General features: G+C 44.8%; 1 protein-coding gene across 4 annotated transcripts in view; it reads left to right on the top strand.

The window, feature by feature from the left end:
* Positions 1–23814, top strand: part of macrod2 (mono-ADP ribosylhydrolase 2) — a 1460169-nt gene that overhangs the window by 408037 nt on the left and 1028318 nt on the right. For all 4 annotated transcript variants that reach the window (XM_070889818.1, XM_070889820.1, XM_070889817.1 and 1 more), the window contains one exon: positions 21365–21481. In XM_070889818.1, the coding sequence (XP_070745919.1) occupies positions 21365–21481 (117 nt within the window). The remainder of the gene's footprint in view (positions 1–21364; positions 21482–23814) is intronic.

Raw genomic sequence — 23814 nt, 5'->3', positions numbered from 1 at the left:
AGGATGTTTCCACTTGTGGGGGAAACTAGAACTAGGGGCCTTAGTTTAAGAATAAGGGGTCGCCCGTTTAGAATTGAGATGAGGAGAGAGAGCTGTGGTGGCTGGGTCACTGAATACATTGAAGGTTGTGAGGGATATAAATTGTAGCAAGCAAAAGTGAAGACAGATAGGTGGTCAGAACACAATGCTGAAGGTGGTGAACTAATCAGTATTAGGTCTGAGGAATTGCCTATGTATGTAACACTTGCTTATGTCGGTATAGCACACTTATAACGCATTAAAACTGTATCCTTAACCTTAGTAACACATAACAAGTCAGCAGTTACAATTTTGCTTAGAAGTCGCTGAGCAAGAGATAAGGAAGGCAGTATTTTGAGAAGTGTTACTTTCGGCGACATATAGACTGTGGCAAAGTTCAAGTGATGGAACAACACAATGATGGGAGATGGACAAATTGCATGTACCACTCAGAGCCAGCCTGATAAGAGTCGACAAATCAATGTAACTCCGCTGATAGCAATGGAGCTATCGATGATTTTGTAGGAGGGTAGCTCCTTTCCAAAACCTGTATAAATTTGCTCGAAACCTCTTGTATTTTGAAGGTTCCACGACTGAACCTTCCCTTGCATTGCTCGAAATAAAGCTGGTTAAATCTAAGGTTTTGTTTGTTTCCTTTCGTGGTCGTTATACAGAGGGCGAAGGGCGCGGTGTCGATTATCTATATCAGGTAGTCCGCCCTGAGGAAGAGAAGCCTTCCTTTTACCCCAGCAAAGGTGAAGATAGACAGATTTTTGAACGATAAGGGAATCAAGGGTTATGGAGAACGGGCAGGGAAGTGGAGCTGAGTCCAGGATCAGATTAGTCATGATCTTGTTGAATGGCGCAGCAGGCTGGAGGGGCCAATAGCCTACTCCTGCTCCTCTTATGTTTTTTTATTCTCTTGCATTTCATTTGTTTTTGAACTATTAATTACACTACATTTTCCACCTGAGCATTTTTGTGCTCCCACCCCCATCTCCCATTTACTAGTTTAAAGTCCTTAGGGCGAAATTGCCCCGCAGCCCTTCTGGGGGCAGTAACTTTCCAAGTCCGGGGCAGTAACTTTCCGGGTCCGGATCAGTTAATGCCCAGGCGGAAGTCCCGTCCCTGGCATGGAATTGCCCCTTTGCGTCCCTCAAATGAGGCGGAGTGCTGTCTCAGGCGCTCCACCTTGTTGGAGGGATGCTCCTGAGCTAAACAGGTCAGCGTTACTTGGCTGCTCTGCGTAGCGCTGACGCCCCACAACACCCATCCCCATCATTTAAAGGGGAGAGACACTGCAGACTCTGCATGGCACTTTGGTGGCCACCAGGAATAATCTCAACGAGGCCAGTGGTCCGGCACGTAAAGAGGAGTGTCGGGCTGCATGATGGGGGCCCAGTTAAGATGAGGAGCGCCATTGTCGGCCCTGGGCACAGATGACAATCAGGCTGAATACCCATGGAGCCCAGCAACATGTTCTCTCAGTCACATCTTGCGGGTTTCAGACAAATAGGCATGATAAGTACGTTTAAACTGGGGGAGGAGGAGAAGCGGGAGGAGAAGCATAATATGGTAGTTGTAGGGGATTCAATGCAAAGCGGGCGCTGTCATTGACCCGCGCCAGCCTTACGTCCCGCAAGGCAATTACCCCCGCGGAGCGCAAAGGGGGTGGTGAGGGGTCGGCACGCACGGCAAATCGCGAGACACGGTGCAAACTCCAAATCACCCCAAATATTTCGGGGGGCAATTTCGCCCCAGGCGCCACTGTCGCCCACCCCGGGGGTAAAATGCAATTGCGTTCTGTTAGCGCCTACTAGCAGCGTGTACAGGGCTTAAAAAAAGGACCACTTTTGGCTGCCTTGTGTTTGTCCTAGTTATCCTTTCCACAAGGACCCTGGTCCCAGCCTGGTTCAGGTGAAGCCCGTCCAACTATACAGTTCCTTCTTGACCCAATACTGGTGCCAGTGCCCCATAAAATGGAACTCCTCCTTCAGCCAAATGTTCATCTCCCTAATCTGCGAATCTCTACACCAATTTGCACGTGGCTTAGGTATTAATCCAGATATTGTAACCCTTGAGTCCTATTCAGCATGGTGCTGGCCTCAGGAGTTATTTAATTTAGCTCCTCATTCCTGGCACTCCCCAAACAGGACCGCTTGTCTACTCTTCCCTCTGTTGTTGGTCCTAACATGGACCACAATGACTGGATCCTCCCCCTCCCTTTTTAATATTCCTTCAAGCCAGTTGGCGGTGTCCCTCATCTTAGCCCCAGATAGGCAACATACTATGTTGGACTCTCAATCTTGCTTACTCAATCTGTCCCCATAATTATTGAATCCCCTACAACTACCATATTATGCTTCTCCTCCTGTTTCTCCTCCTCCCCCAGTTTAAACGTATTTATCATGCCTATTTGTCTGAAACCCGCAAGATGTGACTGAGAGAACATGTTGCTGGGCTCCATGGGTATTCAGCCTGATTGTCATCTGACAAAGTGGTGCTGCCTGCCACTGTTGACAGTGGTGCACTGGCTCTGCTGCTTCTGTGGTGTGCGTGGGAGAAGGGGGAACAGCACAGCTTTCAAAGCGCTTCCCAACATCACCACAGGCAGTGTTGATGTCTCATTTACTTTAGACTGCTGCTGCAGTAAGATATGTCATCTTGTAACATAAATGCAGCCCAACTTGAAATTTGGTCGCACGAAGAATTGATGGCCACATTACAACAGTGACTGCACTTCAAAAGTATTGGCTGTAAAGCGCTTTGAGACATCCGGTGGTCATGAAAGGTGCTATATAAATGTAAGTCTTTCTTTCCTATTGAGTGTACATCACACCTAAAAAGCATTCAGACCAGACTTTCTTGACAAGTTCTATGCCTGCAAAGCAAACAACCAGCATGGGATTAACACCTATATTTGATTAACATGGATTGTTTGCTTTATAAAGGCAAGTTTTTGTTTTGTAAGAAGCGATGAGCTGTTAATTATTCCAAAGGATCTGATGACAGTCTTTATCCTCCTCCTTGAAAAATGAATGTCACATTTAACTTTGGATTGCATTAATTAACATTTTACTGTCCTTGTTTCATTGTCCCTTTATGTATTGATGTGTGTATCGTCCTGGTACCTTAAATGTAATGTAAGCACAATGCTACACCACAGAGGGCGCTGTGGTGGGAAACCTGGAAGTGCCTGCAACAGGCGCTATAAAAGGCTGACCATCACACCGGAGAGGCACTCTGGAGCTGAACAATAAAGGACGAAGGTCACAGCAGTTAGATTTACACCAGACCGTGTGGGGTCAGTGATTTGTGCGCTTCATACACCACAGTCCCATGCAACTCAATTATACAAGTTGAAGAGATCGTGGTGTGACAGAAATGGAGTCCATTATATCCTTGTATATCTTTCATTTGAATTTTAAATGGAACTATGTTAGTCTTTTTTTTTTAAAGCAATTTTTTTTGTAATTAAAACAGAAATTGCTATAAACACTCAGCAGGTCAGGCAGCATCTGTGGAGATGATCTTTCATCAGAACAGTAAAAAGTTAGAGATGCAACAGATTTTAAACAAGTACAGAGGCTGGGAAAGTGGGGAGGGGAGGAAAGAACAAAAGGAAAGGTCTGTGATAGGGTGGAAGGCAGGAGAGATGAAATGACAAAAGGGATGATGGTGCAAGGCAAAAGGAGATGGTAATGGTCATTTTTTTTTTAGTACCTATGTTGAAGTATAGGGAAGTATACATTTCTGTGGGTCTGGATGGTCTCCTGTTGGGAAGTCAATACCTGTTTGTTGCATCCTAATGATCACTTGAGGGTTGGCAGGCTGTAACTAGTGAGGTGTCGCAATGATCAGTGCTTGGGGCTCAGCTATTTACTGTTTATATTAATGATTTAGACGAAGGGACCGAGTTTAATATAACCAAGTTTGTTGTCAATATAAAGCGAAGTGGGAAAGTAATCTTTGAGGAGGACACAGAGCCTGCAACGGGATATAGACAGAGTGGGCAGTAAGATGGCAGATGGAGTATAATGTGGGGAAATGTGAGATTATTCACTTTGGTAGGAAGAATAGAAAAACAGAATATTTTTTAAATAGTGAGAAAGTATTAAATGTTGGTGTTCAGAGAGATTTAGGTGCCCTCGTACAGGGAACACAGAAAGCTAGCATGCAGGTGCAGCAACAAATTCGAACGACGAATGGTATGTTGGCCTTTATTTAAGGGGTTGGAGTACAAGTATAAGGAAGTCTTGTTACAATTGTGCAGGGCTTTGGTGAGACCACACCTGGAGTACTATGTATTGTGTTCCTAACACAGATGAGACTGCACACAGGGAGGTTAAAGTAACAGTGACCTCAGTCTTCATTAAGACACTCCAGAGTGAGGAACAGGCCTTCGGGGCCAGTTTCCCTTGGGACTTCAGGGGATGCACTCCCTGGTGGCGGGACATGGGAGTGCATGCTTTACAGATGCACAACATCACTCCCGCTGCCCCCGCACCCCCCCCCCCCGCCTCCGAAAGTCAAAGTGAAAACTATCTACAAGGTGAAGTGGTCGGGAGCCTTTCTTTCCCTGGTGGACCGCCTCGGTACAAATGTCTGTTCTGGTGTGTTGGCTGTGCCCTCGCTGGGCTGGCATGTTGGCCCTGCAGGGCTGCTGGGTGAGCCTGGCCTTTCTGGGCTGTTGGGCGTGATGGGTTTGATTTCCTGGTCCAGGGTGGTGTGTGTTACGGGCTCGAAAAAGGTGATGTCTGCTGAGGGTTGTTCAGGGCAGTCTGTGAACCGCAGTCTCGTTTGGTCCAGGTGCTTTCTGCAAATTTGTCCATTGTCTAGTTTGAATACAAACACCCTACTCTCTTCTTTAGCTATCACTGTGCCCGCGATCCACTTGATACCATGTCCATAGTTTAGCACATACACAGGGTCACTCAGATCAATTTCCCGTGACACAGTGGCGCGACCATCGTTTACATTTTCTTGCTGCCACCTGCTCTTTACCTGACCATGCAGGTTGGGGTGCACCAGCGAGAGTCTGGTTTTAAGTGTCCTTTTCAAGAGTAGCTTAGCGGGGGCACCCCTGTGAGTGAGTGGGGTCTCGTGTGGTAGCTGAGCAGTACTCGGGACAGGCGGGTTTGGAGTGAGCCTTTTGTGACTCGTTTTAGGCTCTGTTTGATGGTTTGTACTGCCCGCTCTGCCTGCCCATTGGAGACTGGTTTAAATGGGGCCGAGATGACATGTTTGATCCCATTGCAGGTCATGAATTCTTTAAATTCGGCACTGGTGAAACATGGCCCATTGTCACAGACCAGCATGTCAGGCAGGCCGTGGGTGGCAAACATGGCCCTCAGGCTTTCAATGGTGGCGGTGCTTCCCGACATTATTTCCCATTCAATCCATTTTGAAAAAGCATCCACCACCACCAGGAACATTTTACCGAGAAACGGGCCCGCATAGTCGACATGGATCCTTGACCATGGTCTGGAGGGCCAGGACCACAAACTTAGTGGTGCCTCTCTGGGCGCGTTGCTCAACTGAGCACATATGCATTGCCATACACAGGACTCTAAGTCAGAGTCGATACCAGGCCACCACACGTGGGACCTGGCTATTGCTTTCATCATTACTATACCCGGTTGTGTGCTGTGGAGATCCGAGATGAACGTCTCCCTGTCCTTTTTGGGTAGCACTATGCGGTTACCCCAAAGCAGGCAGTCTGCCTGAATGGTCAGCTCGTCCTTTCGCCGCTGGAACGGCTTGATTAGCTCTTGCATTTCAAAGGGGATGCTGGCCCAGATCTCATGCAGTACACAGTTTTTTACTAGGGACAGCAGAGGATCTTGGCTGGTCCAAGTCCGAATCTGGCGGGCCCTGACAGGTGACTTATCATTTTCAAACACTTCCATGACCATCAACAAGTCTGCGGGCTGTGCCACCATCAACAAGTTTGCAGGCTGCGCCATTTCCACCCCCGTGGTGGGCAATGGTAGCCGACTGAGAGCATCCGCACAGTTCTCGGTGCCTGGCCTGTGGCGGATGGTATAGTTATACACTGATAGCGCGAGTGACCACCTTTGTATGTGTGCTGAGGCATTAGTATTTATCCCCTTGTTTTCAGTGAACAGGGATGTGAGGGGCTTGTGATCGGTTTCCAGCTCAAATTTGAGACCAAACAGGTACTGATGCATTTTCTTTACCCCAAACACACATGCTAATGCCTCTTTCTCAATCAGCTGTAGGCCCTCTCGGCCTTAGACAAGCTTCTGGAGGCATAGGCGACAGGTTGCAACTTCCCCGCAACGTTAGCTTGTTGTAATACATTCCCGACTCCGTGCAACGACGACGCATCACATGCTAGCACAAGTCTCTTACACGGGTTATACAATACAAGCAATTTGTTGGAGCATAAAATGTTTCTGGCTTTCTCAAAAGCAATTACGTGTTTTTTTTCCTCATACCCAGTTCTCACCTTGACACAATAACACATGTAGGGGCTCTAAAAGGGTGCTTAACCCCGGTAGGAAGTTACCAAAATAGTTGAGGAGTCCCAGGACTGACCGCAGCTCCGTGACGTTCTGTGGCCTAGGCGCGTTCCTGATAGCCTCTGTCTTGGCGTTTGTGGGCCGAATGCTGTCCGCCGCGAACATTCTCCCCAAAAACTCCACTTCTGTTGCCATGAAGACGCATTTCGACCTCTTAAGCCGCAGCCCTACGCGATCCAGTCGCTGGAGGACCTCCTCCAGGTTTTGTAGGTGCTCGATAATGTCCCAACCCGTGACTAATATGTCGTCCTGAAAGACCATCGTGTGTGGTACCGACTTGAGTAGGCTCTCCATGTTTCTCTGGAAGATCGCTGCAGCCGACCGAATTCCAAACGGGCATGTGTTGTAGATGAACAGTCCCTTGTGCGTGTTGATGTAGGTGAGGCCTTTCGAAGACTCCTCCAGCTCCTGTGTCATGTAGGCAGACGTCAGGTCGAGCTTGGTGAACGTCTTGCCTCCTGCCAGCGTTGCAAGTAGGTCGTCTGCCTTCGGTAGCGGGTATTGGTCCTATAGCGAGAAACGATTAAAAGTTATTTTATAATCGCTGCAAATCCTGACCATGCCATCATTTTTGAGTACTGGAACAATCGGGCTGGCCCACTCGCTGAATTCCACTGGGGAGCTGATGCCCTTGCATTGCAGCCTGTCCAGCTCGATTTCCACTCTCTCCCTCCTCATGTGAGGTACCGCTCGCGCCTTGTGGTGAATGGGTCATGCCTCTGGGACCAAGTGGATCCGCACCTTCACCCCGGAAAAGTTTCCAATGCCTGGCTCAAAAAGGGAAGGAAATTTGTTAAGAACCTGGGTACATGAGGGCGCATCGACATGTGATGGCGCTCGGATGTCATCCCAGTTTCAGCCGATTTTGCACAGCCAGCTCCTTCCAAGCAGTGTGGGGCCTTCGCCCGAGACAATCCAGAGTGACAGTTCGTGCACCATGCTCTCATAGGTGACCTTGACCATGGCGCTGCCCAAGACAGTGATGAGCTCTTTGGTGTACGTTCTGAGTTTCGTGTGGATGGAGCTCAGGACTGGTCTGAGTGCCTTGTTGCACCACAGTCTCTCAAACATCTTTTTACTCATGATGGATTGGCTAGCACCAGTGTCCAGTTCCATGGCTATGGGTAAGCCATTCAATGTTACATTTAGCATTATATGTGGACATTTCGTTGAAAATGTGTGCACCCTGTGTACATTAGCATCTGCCTCCTCTCTCTGAGGCTCGAAATTGCTTTGATCCACCATGGACCGATCTTCCTCTGCCACCTGGTGGTTAGCAGGTTTTGCAGCTTGTTGGAGGTGCCCCATTGTTCCACAGCTCTTGCAAACATAGCCTTTGAAGCGGCATGAATAGACTGAATGGAAGCCTCCACAACGCCAACAAGGTGTGAATTGCCTTGCATTCATCCTTTGTTGCGGACTCTGATTCATCTGGGTCACCTGAGGCCTGCTGGCAGTTGCAGACTCGTGGTTTCTGCCCTGTACATTTCTGCTCGCAAACACAGTTCCAGTTAATTTATGAACATTGCTGGCACTTGTGTGTTGAGAGATTTGTTTGGTGTTATCACTGGTGGACATAAACACCTGTGCTATCGCAATGGCCTCACTGAGGGTCGGTGTCTCTACAGTCAAAAGTTTTCGTAGGATGGCCTCGTGGCCAATGTCCAGTACAAAACAGTCTCTGAGATTCTGCTCCAGGTAGCCATCAAACTCACATTGTCCTGCAAGTCACCTTAGCTCGGTGACGTAGCTGTCCAGTTGCTTACCTTCAGATCGCTGGCACGTGTCGAACCGATACCTCGCCATCAGCACGCTCTCCCTCGGGTTAAGATGCTCCCGAACCCGTGTACACAGCTCCTCATGTGACTTATCTGTGGGTTTCACCGGAGCCAGAAGATTCTTCATGAGGCTGTAGGTCGGTGCCCCGCAGACCGTGAGGAGGACCGCTCTCCTTTTTGCAGCGCATCCTTCTGCGTCCAGCTCGTTGGCTACAAAGTACTGGTCTAGCTGTTCGACATAGGTTTCCCAGTCCTCACCCTCCGAGAACTTCTCCAGGATGCCTACAGTTTGCTGCATCTTTGCGTTGGATTCGTATACTCGTCGCCAGTTATTGTGTTCCTAACACACATGAGACTGCACATGGGGTGGTTAAAATAACAGTGATCTCAGTCTTTGATAAGACACTCCAGACTGAGGAACAGGCCTTAGGGGCCGGCTTATATACAGTTATCCTAAGGGATGCTGGGATCCGTTGGGACTTCAGGGGTGCGCTCCCTGGTGGCGGAACATGGGAATGCATGCTTTACAGATACACAACACTATGCACAGTTTTGGTCTTCTTATCTGAAGGAGGACATATTTTCCTTAGAGGCGGTGCAACGAAGGTTCACTGGATTGACTCCTGGGATGAGAGGGTTGTCCAATGAGGAGAGATTGATTAGATTGGGCTATACCCTCGAGTTGAGAAGAATGAGTGCCGATTTCATTGAAACATGCAAGATTCTGAGGGGGATTGACAGGGTAGATGCTGAGAGGTTATTTTCCCTGTTTGGAGAATTAAGAACTAGGAGGCATCGTTTCAGGATAAGGGGTTGGCCATTTAAGACTGAGATGAGGAATTTGTTAACTCAGAGGGCTGTGAATCTTTGGAATTCTCTGCCCCGGAAGGCTGTGGATGCTGTAAAGTTGAGTATATTCAAGGCTAAGATCGCTAGATTTTTGGATTCTGAAGGAATCAAGGGATATGGGCATCAAGCAGGAAAGTCTTGAGGTCGAAGTTCAGCTATGATATTGAATGGTGGAGCAGGCTCACTCCTGCTCCTAATTATTATGTTCTTATTCCTGTGCGCAAGCTATTTGAAATGCAATCCAGGCATGAGCTGGAACCCACCCTAATGCAGTTCACACTCTCTCGATGCCTCAAAGGTAAAACTGATTAAAAACATGCTTGCGTGCCCAGTGCAAGGTCCATAGAATTCTGTGACATCTCAAGGCCAATTTCTGCAAGTCAAACCAGATTATGCGGTATGAGAACATTCGATTCTTTAGCAAGTCTGTTGAGGGTTTGGGAACACATAAATCAAAATATAATTCATTGAAAAAAAAACAATATTGGAAATAGTGCTGGATGGGTGGGTTTTTTTGTGAAAAATTGTGCATTTTAAGCTATTTAAAAGCAATTTATGTGCTTAATCTCCAAGTCCCCAGTAATAGCTGGCACTTAATACATAGCTGTCTCACCTGACTTTTCACCCAGCCAAGTGAGACAGCTCTGTATTAGATATTATTTAACTAATATCTAGTATAGCAAGAATAGTGTTATGAATCTGAATGGTCCCAATTGACACCAGTTTGCTACTCCCAATTGATTTGTAAGTCATTACATTTCTATGTTTTTATCCCCCCATTTTTCACATTTACTTCCTCAACGGGACTCCGCTTCTGCAAAGGCAGGTGTTTAAGGAGCTGAAATGAGTGGGCTTCAATAATCTTTATGCATTTTCTATCTTGCACTTACCTGCAGGTGAATAGTGCGACGTATGAAATACTTGGTGATTACAGAGCTCTGTACTAATGGTGATTGGCAGATTGGTGCCACTTGATACCGTTTTGGATTAGAGCAGGAGATATTGGTACACCTGACATTCCTTCCAGTACACTTCCAATATGGCGAACTGTTTGAAAAGGGGGAAAATATTTTTGAGGTAAAAAAATTCCATGACTGGCATTAAATGTTGTGGTAATTTCCATGGCTGCAGAATTGTGGAGCACTAAAGGACGTGGCCTCGGTAAAAAGACTGATTTGATCCACAGGGTCAAATGACTACTCTGAATAGTCAAGTAGCAAGCTTTCACTATTCTGTAATTCCCCTGCTCCAACTGCATGTTTCCAGTGATAAACGGAGGTCATATTCAACAACAACAACAACTTGTATTTATATGGCGCCTTTAACGCAGTAAAATGTCCCAAGGTGCTTCACAGGACCGATTATCGAACAGATTTTGACACCAAGCTATATAAGGAGATATTCGGGCAGAGAATCAAAAGCTTGGTGAGAGAGGTAGGTTTTAAGGAGCGCCTGAAAGAAGGAAAGAGAGCTAATGAGGTGGAGAGGTTTCGGGAGGGAATTCCAGAGCTCAGGGCCCAGGCAGCTGAAGGCACAGCTGCCAATGATGGAAGGATTAAAATCACGAATGCTCAAGAAGTCAGAATTGGAAGAGTGCAAGGATCTCGGAGGATTTTAGGGCTGGAGGAGATTTTCATCCTAAAATCTGATAATCAGAGTGATCTAAATGTAAGAATGGCATATGATTTATTTTTTCATTGCCAGCTTTGTGAAGCAGGGAAGTTCCACTGACATAAGTGCATTTAAGTACCTAGGTTGCATATTGAGTCTGAGCATCAATACAACTGGCACATACTCAGCTCTGTCGCAAATCTACCTATTTCCCCGGGACCATGGAGAAAGCGGAGAGGGGGTGAAGGGGAGTATTTCCGGACAGGAAACCGGGAAGTAAGGATTTCCCAGATGTCCTGCTGAAGTTAATAGCAGGATGCCCCTTAAATTTTATCATCAGGTTTCCCGCCTGACAACCAGCCTTATTGACAGGACGGCTGCCTGCTGAGTGGGAAAGCCTGTGGCACAAGGCCGCAGCTGGGGAGCAGAGAGGTCAGAGAGGGTGGGGGGAGAAGGAGATTGCTGGGCCGGGGTGGGGGAAGAGATCATGGTCCTGAGGGGTGAGAGGTCGTGGAGGTTGGGTGGGGGAGATGAGACGTGGGAGGTTGTCGGCCGATGAAGAAGTCTGCAAAGAGGTTTGCTTTTTGGGTCTGGAGGAAACACCCCTGGCCCATTTAACTGCATTCTCAAATTATATCTATTAATAATCTGTAATTAAAACTGAACACTTGGATCCTTTATTTTGCAGTTTCAAAGCAAAATGTTTTAGCCCTTTCGTGTAGCCTCCGATGAATAACTTGACCACTTTATGCATTAAAGGGACCACAATAGTGTGTGAACTCTGTGATTTAAAAATGTAATTAAAGTTAGTAAAAAAAAGTGTTAAAATTACTGTGAAGGCAGTGATGTTATTGTAATGTTTCTCTGAAAATTAATTATTTTGGATAATAATGAATAGCCGGAGTGATTAGAAAGAAATATTTGCATGCTTGATGAGGTTCAGGTAATATGAATTGTCAGAGCAAAGCTTGAATCATCCTTTACCTTAATTCCAATATTTGACTGTTTCCTTCCTAATTGGTTATTTCTGTTCCATTTTTCAGAAATAAATATTTGAGTTTGTGCAGGCAGCTTATTTTGTTTTCAGACACTTTATGTTCACGAGTTTCCTGACAGACATCAGCTGCTTGTCTGTCCGATTCGGCTGATGTTTGGTGTTCACGGTGAAGGAGTAATTTTGTGGAACTACCACTCTGATCACTGGAATTTAATCTTGCGCTTGAATATGAGGATATATAATTTCCTTATAACTTTGAATATATAATTTGTAATAAATTTATTGCAGTTCTAAGCGACAAGGGTGTCAAACACACAACAAACAAACAGACATGATTTCCAATTTGGATTAAAATTATAATCAGCTCAATGTTTGTGCTCAGCAATGTCACAAATGAAGGATTTTGATCATCTCCCTTTAATTCTTCCACTGTGCTCCCACCCTTGCCTCTCTTTCCCCTCTTCTCTCCCCTCCCCATACTTTCGTCTTTCCTTTAGATTTTCTTTTTTGCTTAATTTTTAGTTGCAGATGTATGGGATGTGAATGCGAGTGAAAGTTACTGAGATGATTGTAGACATTAAGATCAGCTACTTCTTGGAGTAAAATGATTGGTGTGCTGCTGAGACTCGGCAAATATCATCTGTGGAAAGTAATGATAGGGCCAAATAATGGACCTATGGGAATGAAGTTCTGTTTGATTAACTCTTGTGATAAGTGTTTGGCAGATCTTTCCCTTGGAAGATTAAATTGGTGGATTGGAATTCATGAGGCATAGTTTGTAGAAGGAGTGGGCTTGATGGGCCAAATGGCTTTTTCTGGTTCCCTGCTTCCTTCTCTAACCCACATCTCTGTCTTAATTCCCTCAGTGTGTGCAATCTTCTTCTTTTCCTCCTTTTTTTAATCTGTGCAGGCACAGTTTATTCATTTTGGACAACCTTGGCGACCTGACACCAGCTATGTTTTTGTGATTTTTCCCTCTTCCTCCCCCACAGCAAAATGCCCAAGATCAGGAACTTGAAGCAGTACCACTGTGCCATCCATTTCCTTGACTCTTGCTGGTATTTAAAGTTCAAAATGGATTTTGAACTTTGCTGAAAATATTTTTTGTAAGCTACAGGTATTGTAAAGCACTAATCCTGGGAGTTATACAGCAGAAGCAGACTACATAGTTCTTTGTGATGTTCCCATTCCCAGAATTGAAGATATTGTGGCCCTGAATTTGCGGCCCCTATGGGCGGGCGCGTACGAGGTGCGCAAGCGCCTGGAGGGGACCCCGCAGGTTGTGGGTTTAGGTATGCGAAGCGCATGTGCCTAAACCTGAAACTTGCGATCTGTTAAGAATCCTCTTGACAGATCACACGCATCCGGAAGAAAAGAGCCTCCGTGGGCGGAGAGTTGGGCTATTTGCCCAACTTCTGCCCAGTGAATGCCCTTGAAATTCTTAGGACTGATAAAAGCTCTTATCAGTGTAAGACTTTTAAAGGACAGAAAAATAATTTTTTTCAATAATTTAAAGATTTAAAATCCTGTTAAATAAGGTGTTTATTTTTAGACCCTTTAAAATAAATACATTTATTTTTCAAAAAATTAAATTTTTGTTTTAAATAATTAATTAAAGTGCCTTTGGATTAATTTTAAATAGGTGATGTTTTAAAAAAATTATTTTAAGTGTTTGTATGTTTTTGTGGGTATTCCCATTCATACTTATGGTGATTTCTTATATACGGAACTCACCACAAATATGAATGAGAATAGCGCTACTTTGATTAGTTGGGCCGACCCATGTGATCCCAGAGACGCATGCGAAGCACACAAATCCCTGGGATACATGGGCCTCTAAGCAGGCCTTTGCTTAGAGGCCCAGGACCACAAGTCTCTGAACCTCCCGGACCACCAAGTAAGTTCATAGATATTTCTCAGGTTGGAGGCATACATCCACCTCCGGTTGCAATTTCTGAGCCAATATTTGCCTACAGGCTCTATTTCTCCAATCAGAGTGCCAATTATTACCATCGTCTCCAGTTGGACAGGATATCGAGGCACTGGCGAAGGCAAAAAAGATTTGCTAAAAAGGTACAAAGGTACAACCTTTCAGTTCTGGTATCAATCAGGAAAGATTGAACAGGCTGGGGCTCTTTTCTCTAGAAAAGAGAAGGCTGAGGGCTGACCTGATGGCGGTCTTCAAGATTATGAAAAGGTTTGAGAAGGTAGACTTGGGGAAGATGTTTCTACTCACAGGCGAGGCCAGAACTCGGGGCCATAAATATATGGTGGTACTAATAAATTCAACAGGGAATTCAGGAAAAGCTTCTTTACCCAGAGGGTGATTAGAACTCGCCACCAGTGGTTGAAGCTGATAGCATAGAGGCACTCAAGAGGAAGCTAGGTGAGCATGAGGGAGAAAGGTATAGAAGGATATGTTGCTGGGATTAGATGAAGAGGGGTGCGAGGAGCATAAACACCTGCATGGACCTGTTGGGCTGAATGGCCTGTTTCTGGGCTGTAAATACTTTGTAACGTTAAGACCTGGATGAGCTAAAATTTCCTCTCGTGAAATGTTACAAATCCAAAGCTATGCCCTTCAGTTCATACAAACAACAATGTGATTCCACACTCAACTCCATCCACCTCTCCATCTGCAACCTCAGGCTAACGCCAAAGGCATGGAACCTTGGTGTACTGCTCAACCCCTACTCAGCTTCCTCTTCCACATCAATCCATCATCAAGACTACTTTCTTTCACCTTTGCAATATCGACTACTCCATCCCTCCTCTTCCACTGTCATCGCCAAAACCCTAATCCACACATTTAAGAAAGAAAGAACTTGCATTTCTATAGCGCCCTTCACAACCTCAATGTTCCAAAGCGCTTTACAGCCAATGGAGTACTTTTTGAAGTGTAGTTCCCATTGTAATGTAGAGAAACGCGGCAGTCAATTTGCGCACAGCAAGGTCCCGCAGACAGCAATAAGACGAAGAATAGAGAATCGGCTTTAAGATTCTCATGCTTGCCTTCAAATCTCTCCGTGGTCTCACCCTTCCCTACCTCTGTGATGATCTTCAGCCCTGTGTCGCGGTGCAGACCATCCTGTCCTCCAACATTGCCTAGCTGTTCTCCGCTCCCTCCATTCCACCATCAGCAACCGCAAAGCAACCATACCCTATGGAACTCCCTTCCTCAGAATCGTCACCTTGCCGTTTCTTTCCTGCTTTCAAAAGCCTGCTTAAGACGCTTCTCTTTGATCATACTTTTGCCCCCCTACCCGACCATCAACCTTGTCTCTCCTGATTGGTATTCTCTGTAAAGTGCTCTGTGATGTTTCTGTATGTAGTCAATGTTAGAGAAATGCCAAGTTTTTTGAGAAGCACTTGGAAGTCGACTGTGATTAACGATTGCAATTTGTGATATTTATTATGGGGCAAATAAGCAAACTTTGATATAAAGTTGCAATAGATTGCTTACACTTTAAAAAAAAAAATTTGAAACCGCTGTCATTTTTTTAAAAAGGTTAATTTAAAGCTGTATTTCATTGACCATAAAACCCAACAGACAGTTAAATCTGGTAATTAATAGCATAAAGTACCGTTCTAATTTTGTGATCATTGTTAATGGCTGTCAATCAACTTTGCGGGCCCAAAAAATGAACAGTGTCATTCTTTCAGGTCGTGAATTGTTGTTGGAGATTTTAAAAATGTCACATTTTACATTTTTAAATCTTTGTTCTTACTTTTCCTTTTTCTTTTTTTTCTCTCAATCCAATCTTTCTCTCCCTCTTTATTTTTCTTTCTATACCTGATTTGACACTGAATTCACCCTCCTTCTCAGTCCTTCCTCTGTTTATTTCTCAATCCTTCAATCCCATTGGTTTAGGAGATGTACCATTGGTCCTGTTGTTCACCAAGGTCCCAGATGCCCCATTGCCCTCGCCACACTGACAGAGCAAAAATAGATTTGAACTGAAGGGTGCAGGAAAAAGTCTTAACTAGCGAGATGCCCGGCTCCAGAAGATTCCGGCCCATGGTTTTGTTAATGCTAAAATATTACCCTATAATATAAGTTTGTCTAAAGAGTACTTTACAGCAAGGCCCTTTTTTTGTCTGTTTATAAGGACAATCTATTTGTAGACTACATACCTCCATAAAACCATCAGAGTTTTATCAAGATAAGCATGCAATAAACTGACTGATTGTCAGAGATAAATGAAATGAGGTGTACTTGCAGCATTCTACTTTGGTGGTAAAGAATGTTTCTGATGCAGCTGAATTTGACCACATGCTATATTTATATAATCTAACACATTTGTGTGTGCTAGGCTGCTAGGAACTGTAAAACATGAACAGCCCAATGCTCGTAGAAATGATACAGCACTTACAGCTTGATTTGCGATCTTTTTCAATCTTAGTGTTACAATGCCATTGCTGAGGATTTCTTTATTGCACTTAGTTTTAGTATTTTATTCATGATTGTCTTCATTATGAAGTTCTATTGGAGACATTTTATTAAAAGATGGAATAACAACATGTTTTTAAACTGTTATATACAGTAACTTCCTGCTAATGTTATAACTACCGAACAAAGATGGTTTTCAAAACTTAAAGCCAAAATAAACAATGTTTTTTAGAAAAGGGTACTGCAGAGATTGTTTTTTTAAAAATGTGATTGTAGTTTTGATGGGAATGCTGGTGAACAGATCTTTGTCATATAATTGCAGTTTTATGTAGGTGGATGGAGGAGAATATTGTCTGTAATTTCTTTTTAGTTTTCATGGTCTGTCTAATCTAGGGTGACATTTGAAAGAACAGGAAATATGGAAATAAAAGTGGTGAGGGTTTCTGCATCCACCACTCTTCCAGGCAGCGAGTTCCAGATCCCCACAACCCTCTGCGTAAAGAAGCCCCCCCTCAAATCCCCTCTAAACCTTCCACCAACCACCTTAAAACTATGCCCCCTCGTAATAGATCACTCCACCAATGGAAATAGACCCTTACTATCCACTATGTCCAGGTCCTTCAATATTTTATACACCTCAATGAGGTCTCTGCTCAACCTCCTCTGTTCCAATGAGAATAAATCCAGCCGATCCAATCTGTCCTCATAACTAAGATTCTCCATTCCAGGCAGCATCCCAGTAAATCTCCTTTGCACCTTCTCGAGTGCAATCACGTCCTTCCTATAATCATCATCATAGGCAGTCCCTCGGAATCGAGGAGGACTTACTTCCACTCCCAAAGTGAGTTCTTTGGTGGCTGAACAGTCCGATACGAGAGCCACAGACCCTGTAACATTCGTCGGGGGAAGGGGTCGGTGGGGCTGGTTTGCCGCGTGCTCCTTCCTCTGCCTGCGCCTGGCCTCTTCATGCTCCTTGCGTCAAGTCTCAAAGAGCTCAACGCCCTCCTGGATGGACTTTCTCCACCTCGGGCGGTCTGCGGCCAGGGTCTCCCAGATGTCAGTGGTGATGTCGCACTTTACAGGGAGGCTTTGAGGGTGTCTTTATAACGTTTCCACTGTCCTCCTTTGGCTCATTTACCATGAAGGAGCTCCGCATAAAGCATTTGCTTCGGGAGTCTCGTATCTGGCATGCGAACTATGTGGCCTGCCCAGCGAAGCTCATTGAGTGTGGTCAGTGCTTCAATGCTGGGGATGTTAGCCTGGTCGAGGACACTGATGTTGGTGCGCCTGTCCTCCCAGGAGATTTGCAGAATCTTGCGGAGACATCGTTGGTGATATATCTCCAGCAACTTGGGGTGTCTTCTGTACATCGTCCATGCCTCAGACCCATACAGGAGGGCGGGTATTACTACAGCCCTGTAGACCATGAGTTTGGTGGTAGATTTGAGGGCCTGGTCTTCAAACACTCTTTTCCACAGGCAGCTGAAGGCTGCGCTGGCGCACTGGAGGCGATGCTGAATCTCCACATCAATCTCTGCCTTTGTTGTTAAGAGGCTCCCGAGATATGGGAAATGGTCCACGTTGTCCAGAGCCACATAGTGGACCTTGATGATTGGAGGGCAGTGCTGTGCGGCGATGACAGACTGGTGAAAAATCTTTGTCTTACGGATGTTAAGCGTAAGGCCCATGCTTTCATATCCCTCAGTGAATACATTGACTATATCCGAGTTCAGCCTCTGAATGTGCACAGATGCAGGCGTCGTCCGCATACTGCAGCTCAACGCCAGAGGTTGGGGTGATCTTGGACCCGGTCTGGACGCGGCCTAGGTTAAACAGCTTCCCACTGGTTCTGTAGTTTAGTTCCACTCCAGCGGGGAGCTTGTTGATTGTGAGGTGGAACATGGCGGCGAGGAAGATTGAGAAGAGGGTTGGAGCGATAACACAGCCCTGTTTGACCCCGGTCCGGACGTGGATTGGGTCTGTAATGGATCCGTTGGTAAGGATCTCGCCTGCATGTCATCGTGAAGCAGGCGAAGGATGTTGAAAAACGTTTGGGGGCATCCAAAACGGAGGACCCTCACGGTTGACAGTGTCAAAGGCCTTTGTAAGATCGAAAAAGGCCATGTATAAGGGCTGGCGCTGCTCCCTGCTTTTTTCCTGCAACTGTCGCGCTGTAAAGATCATGTCTGTTGTGCCCCGTAGGGGACAAAATCTGCATTTTGATTCCGGGAGGAGCTCCTTGGCCAGAGAGAAGACGATTGAGAAGAATTCGAGTGACAACTTTCCCAGTGGCTGAAAGCAGGGAGGTTCCCCTTTAGTTACCGCAGTCGGACTTGTCCCCCTTTTTAAAGATGGTCACAATCACTGCATCTCTCAGATCTCCTGGCATGCTCTCCTCCCTCCAGATGAGAGAGATGAGGCCATGTATCCGCGTCAACAGCGCTTCCCTGCCATATTTTAGTGCCTCAACAGGGATTCCATCCGCACCCGTAGCCTTGTTATTCTTGAGCTGTTTTATGGCTTTGCCTACCTCATGCAACATTGGAGTTTCACTGAGTTGGTGGCGGGTGGCATGCTGCGGGATGGAATCGAGAACACTCGAGTCAAAGGCAGTGTCTTGATTGAGGAGATCTTCAAAGTGCTCCTTCCATTGGGCCCTGATTCCTATAAAACGTCGACCAGAACTGCACCCAGTACTCCAGCTGTGGTCTAACCAAAGTATTATACAATTTAAGCATAACCTCCCTGCTCTTATATTCTATGCCTCGGCCAATAAAGGCAAGCATTCCGTATGCCTTCTTAACCACCTTATCCACTTGGCCTGCTACTTTCAGGGATCTGTGGACAAGCACTCCAAGGTCCCTTTGTTCATCTACACTATTAAGTGGCCTACCGCTTAATGTGTATATCCTTTCCTTATTAGCCCTCCCAAAGTGCATCACCTCACACCTTTCTGAATTAAATTCCATTTGCCACTGCTCTACCCACCTGACCAGTAAATTGATATCCTCCTGCAGTCCATGACTTTCCTCTTCATTATCAACCACACAGCCAATTTTAGTGTCATCTGCAAACTTCCTAATCATACTCCCTATATTCAAATCTAAATCGTTGATATATACCACAAAAAGCAAGGGACCCAGCACTGAGCCCTGCTGAACCCCACTAGAAACATCCTTCCAGTCACAAAAACATCCATCAATCATTACCTTTGCTTCCTACCTCCAAGCCAATTTTGGATCCAACTTGCCACTTTGCCCTATATCCCATGGGCTTTAACTTTCATGACCACTCTACCATGTGGGACCTTATCAAAAGCCTTGCTAAAGTTCATATATACTACATTGTACGCATTACCGTCATCGACCCTCTTGGTTAGCTCCTCAAAAAATTCAATCAGGTTAGTCAAACACCATCTTCCCTTAACAAATCCGTGCTGATTGTCCCTAATTAATCCTTGCCTTTCCAAATGCAGATTTATCCTGTCTTTCAAGATTTTTTCCAATAATTTTCCCACCACTGAGGTCAGGCTGACAGGCCTGTAATTACTCGGACTATCCCTTTGTCCCTTCTTAAACAAGGGTACGACATTAGCAGTCCTCCAATCCTCCGGAACCATGCCCAGATCCAAAAAGGAATGAAAAATGATGGTCAAGGCCTCTGCTATTTCCTCTTTTACTTCGCTCAACAGCCTGGGATGCATTTCATCTGGGCCTGGGGACTTATCTAGTTTCAAAACTGCTAAACCCCTTAATACTTCCTCTCTCACTATATTTATTTCATCCAGAGTATCACACTCCTCCTCGATAGCAGCACCTGCATTACCCCTTTCCTTTGTGAAAACAGATGCAAAGTATTTGTTAAGAACCCGACCAACATCTTCCGCCACCACACAAAGATTACCCTCATGGTTTCTAATAGGCCCTACCCTTTCTTTAGTTACCCTCTTACTCTAATATAGTTGTAGAACATCTTAGAGTTTTCCTTAATTTTACTGGCCAATAATTTCTCGTGCTCTCTCTTAGCATTCCTAATATCCGTATTAATTTTGCATCAGATCCACTTTAGTATAATCGCTCCACCATTAGAAGTCGTGTCTTCAGCTGCCTAGGTCCTAAACTCTGGAATTCCTCTCCTCCTTTAAGACGCTCCTTAAAACCGACCTCTTTGACCAAGCTTTTGGTTATCTATCCTAATATTTTTTATGTGGCTCAACGTAAAATTTTGTTTGATAACATTCCTGTGAAGCGCCTTGCTACATTAAAGGCGCCATATAAATACAGGTTGTTGTTGTTGTGAAACTTGTGTAATCCTGTCTGCTCTCTCCTAACCTCAAAATGTAGCCAGGAGTCAAAACAAACAAACATACATAAGGCTTTGTTTTGGATGGAGACCAACTTAAGAGCTGGACACAGAACTTGAGTCTACCAACTCACATTATTGTATGGCACTTAAGATGATATTAGTTTCATTGTACTTTCAAAATATGTACTATGCTTCGTGGAATCGTAGAATGATACTGCACAGAAGAAAGCCCATCGTGCCTGTGCCGGTTCTTTGGTAGAGCTATCCAATTAGTCCCACTCCCCGGCTCTTTTCCCCATAGCCTGCGAATCTTCCTCCTTCTCTTTAAAAGTTGCTCTTGAATCTGCTTCCACCGACCCTTCAGGCAGTGCATTGTGCATCATAACAATTCGCTTCATAAAAATAATTCTCCATATGTCACCTCTGGTTCTTTCACCAATTATGTGCCAATATCTTTTGCTGTGATTTAAAGGTGATGTGTGTTAGTCGTCAAGTAAGCTCCTCTTAGTGAAACTAACTTTTGCCGAAGCATTTGACCTCGCTCCACCATTGGCGGCCGTGACTTCAGTTGCCAAGGCCCTAAGCTCTGGAATTCCCTCCCGAAACCTCTCTACCTCGCTTTCCTCCTTTAAGGGGCTCCTTAAAACCTACCCCTGACCAAGTTCCTGTCCTAATATCTCCTTTTGTGGCTTGGTGCCAAATTTAGTTTCAGAAACGCTCCTGTGAAACGCCTTGGAATGTTTTACTTCGTCAAAAGTGCAGTATAAATGCAAGTTTTTGTTTACTTTTATTAGTTGTGGCAAAATAAATGACTGAGATAAACAATGAGTTCCTTTCAGTTCTGATTGCCTCCATTCTGTTTTGCTTCTAGTCGATGGATGTATCCACAGAGCTGCGGGGCCTAAATTGTTGTCAGCGTGCCGCCAACTAAACGGATGCAACACTGGAGATGCCAAAATTACACTGGGCTATGATCTTCCTGCAAAACGTGAGTACTTCCATTTTGTCTCAAGCAGCTGGTGGTGTATTGATGAGCACGTCTTCATTTTAGATAAGTTGTCTGCGGAAAAAGTTTTGGTGAGAAGCTGCTGCCCTCTTTGGTGTACAGATGGGGGATATTCACAATGATGTCCTTGTATATGCATTTAAAGTGTAAAGAGAGCCAGCTAATTATCTTGAATGCATCGGTTACACATCAGTGACTCAAAAGTTTTAACCTTCAGTAAAAGCTGATATAGCAGACAGCAGTGTGATTCTACTTCTGCAGCTGAAAGAAAGGAAATACGATACTGACATTTATTTTAGTGTTGAGCCTCCAAGTATTCTCTTTTTGATGGACCCTTCCTTGCAATTAATTCTGTTTTAATAGGAAGCTGTTTAAAATTTGAAGGATTTGTGCAGTGAATCAGACTTTGGATTTGCTCTTTTGGTGTTGAAATTAAATGCGTTATTTTCTATTTTGCTTTGTGATGACGTGTCTGCTTTGTCTACCAATATCTTAATGCTGTGATTAATGGTGATACGTGTTAGTCGTGAAGTAACCTCTTGAAAGTGAGAAGAGCGTTTGGTTAAGTATTTGACCTCGAGCATGTTGCAAGTTGAAAATATTGTTTCAAAAATCCTTCCAATTTTTGCAATAATCCCACTGTGTAAAAGTTGATTCCTTCTTCATCTGAAACTTCAAAGTCGAGTATGCTGTACGAGATATTGGTGAAGGTGTCTTTGTATTGAGTCTGCTTTCAAACTCATCGGAAGGGTTATTTTAAGGTTGTTGGTGCAGGTTTCCTTGGTTTCAGTCTTCCAGGAGTTGCCTACTTTTCATATAATATAAATGAGTGAGTTAAAAAATTAGTTGCTATGATTTTTTATTGAAATAACATGTAACAAAGTGTGGCTGCACACATGGCCCTTTTGTGTGTATTCTTTCAGTCGAGCTCTTGATACGAACAAACTTGACTGTCTAAAGCTGAATTTATTTATTGTTCAAGCTTCATTGAGAAAGGTGTCTTTGGCTTACAAAATGGATTATCATTCTTACTTTTGGCACATCCTTCGGCTACAATGGTGTAGATGTAAGAACCAGAAAATTGGTTTTCATTCAAAATCCGAGTACAGATTGTATATGTTGATATCTTATTATCGTGAAAGGATAACTTCCTCTAGCCCTTACAACCATCCGAGATCTCTGCGCTCCTCCAATTCTGGCCTCTTGCGCATCCCAGATTTTAATTGCTCCACCATTGGTGACTGTGCCTTCAGCTGCCTGGGCCCTAAGCTCTGGAATTCCCTCCCTAAACCTCTCTGTCTTTCTAGCTCTCTGTTCTTCTTTAAGATGCATCTTAGAACCTAGCTGTCCTAATATCTCCTTATGTGGCTCGTGTCAAATTTTGATTGATGATGCTCTTGTGAAGTGTCCTGGGATGTATTGCAACGTTAAAGATGCTATATCAATGTAAGTTGTTTATAATTAGATTGATCATCATAAATAGAACATCGAACTACAATTTACAGTCCAGTTCGATAAATGATTATCTTCCTAGCCAGAACTGGTGAAATTAAGCTCCAATCTGAAATAAGCAAGTACATTTTTCCAGAGCTCAGCAAAAATAAGGCGTCAAAAATCCTCAGCCCTTCTGACGTACTCCCACCATAACTTGCGCATGAGTCCACTGGAAGGACTGTAAGTTGGATCAGGACCTGGCCTAAAGTAAGAATTCCTGATCAATCTTGTGATTGATAGAGCCTCCGCCTGTCCTAAACAAGGCCAACAGTCTTGGAAGGGGTAGGGCCAGGGACTCCTTAATTGAGAACTGGTTACTTTTATGGCCCTCACAAGAATCCGTTGGACATTGGCGGTGTGTAACAACCATCCATAGGTCAAAGTAGACCCCACCTGGGGGTCCAGGTCAGGACTTTGGCCTGGACCCATGAAGTAAAAGCAACCAAGTCCTTTCTTGACAAATCTTCTGGACTTTTTTGAGGATGTAACTAGAAGCGTGGACAAGGGAGAACCAGTGGATGTGGTGTATTTGGACTTTCAAAAGGCATTTGACAAGGCCCCACATAAGAGATTGGTGTGCAAAATCACAGCACATGGTATTGGGGTTAACATACTGGTGTGGATAGAGAACTGGTTGGCAGACAGGAAGCAGAGAGTCGGGATAAACGGGTCCTTTTCGGAATGGGAGGCAGTGACTAGTGGAGTGCCGCAGGGCTCAGTGCTGGGACCCCAGCACTTTACAATATACATTAATGATTTGGATGAAGGAATTGAGTGTAATATCTCCAAGTTTGCAGATGACACTAAACTGGGTGGCGGTG

This window comes from Pristiophorus japonicus, chromosome 9, assembly GCF_044704955.1.
Source record: "Pristiophorus japonicus isolate sPriJap1 chromosome 9, sPriJap1.hap1, whole genome shotgun sequence".
Taxonomy (NCBI): domain Eukaryota; kingdom Metazoa; phylum Chordata; class Chondrichthyes; family Pristiophoridae; genus Pristiophorus; species Pristiophorus japonicus.
This window is presented reverse-complemented; position numbering and strand designations above follow the sequence as displayed.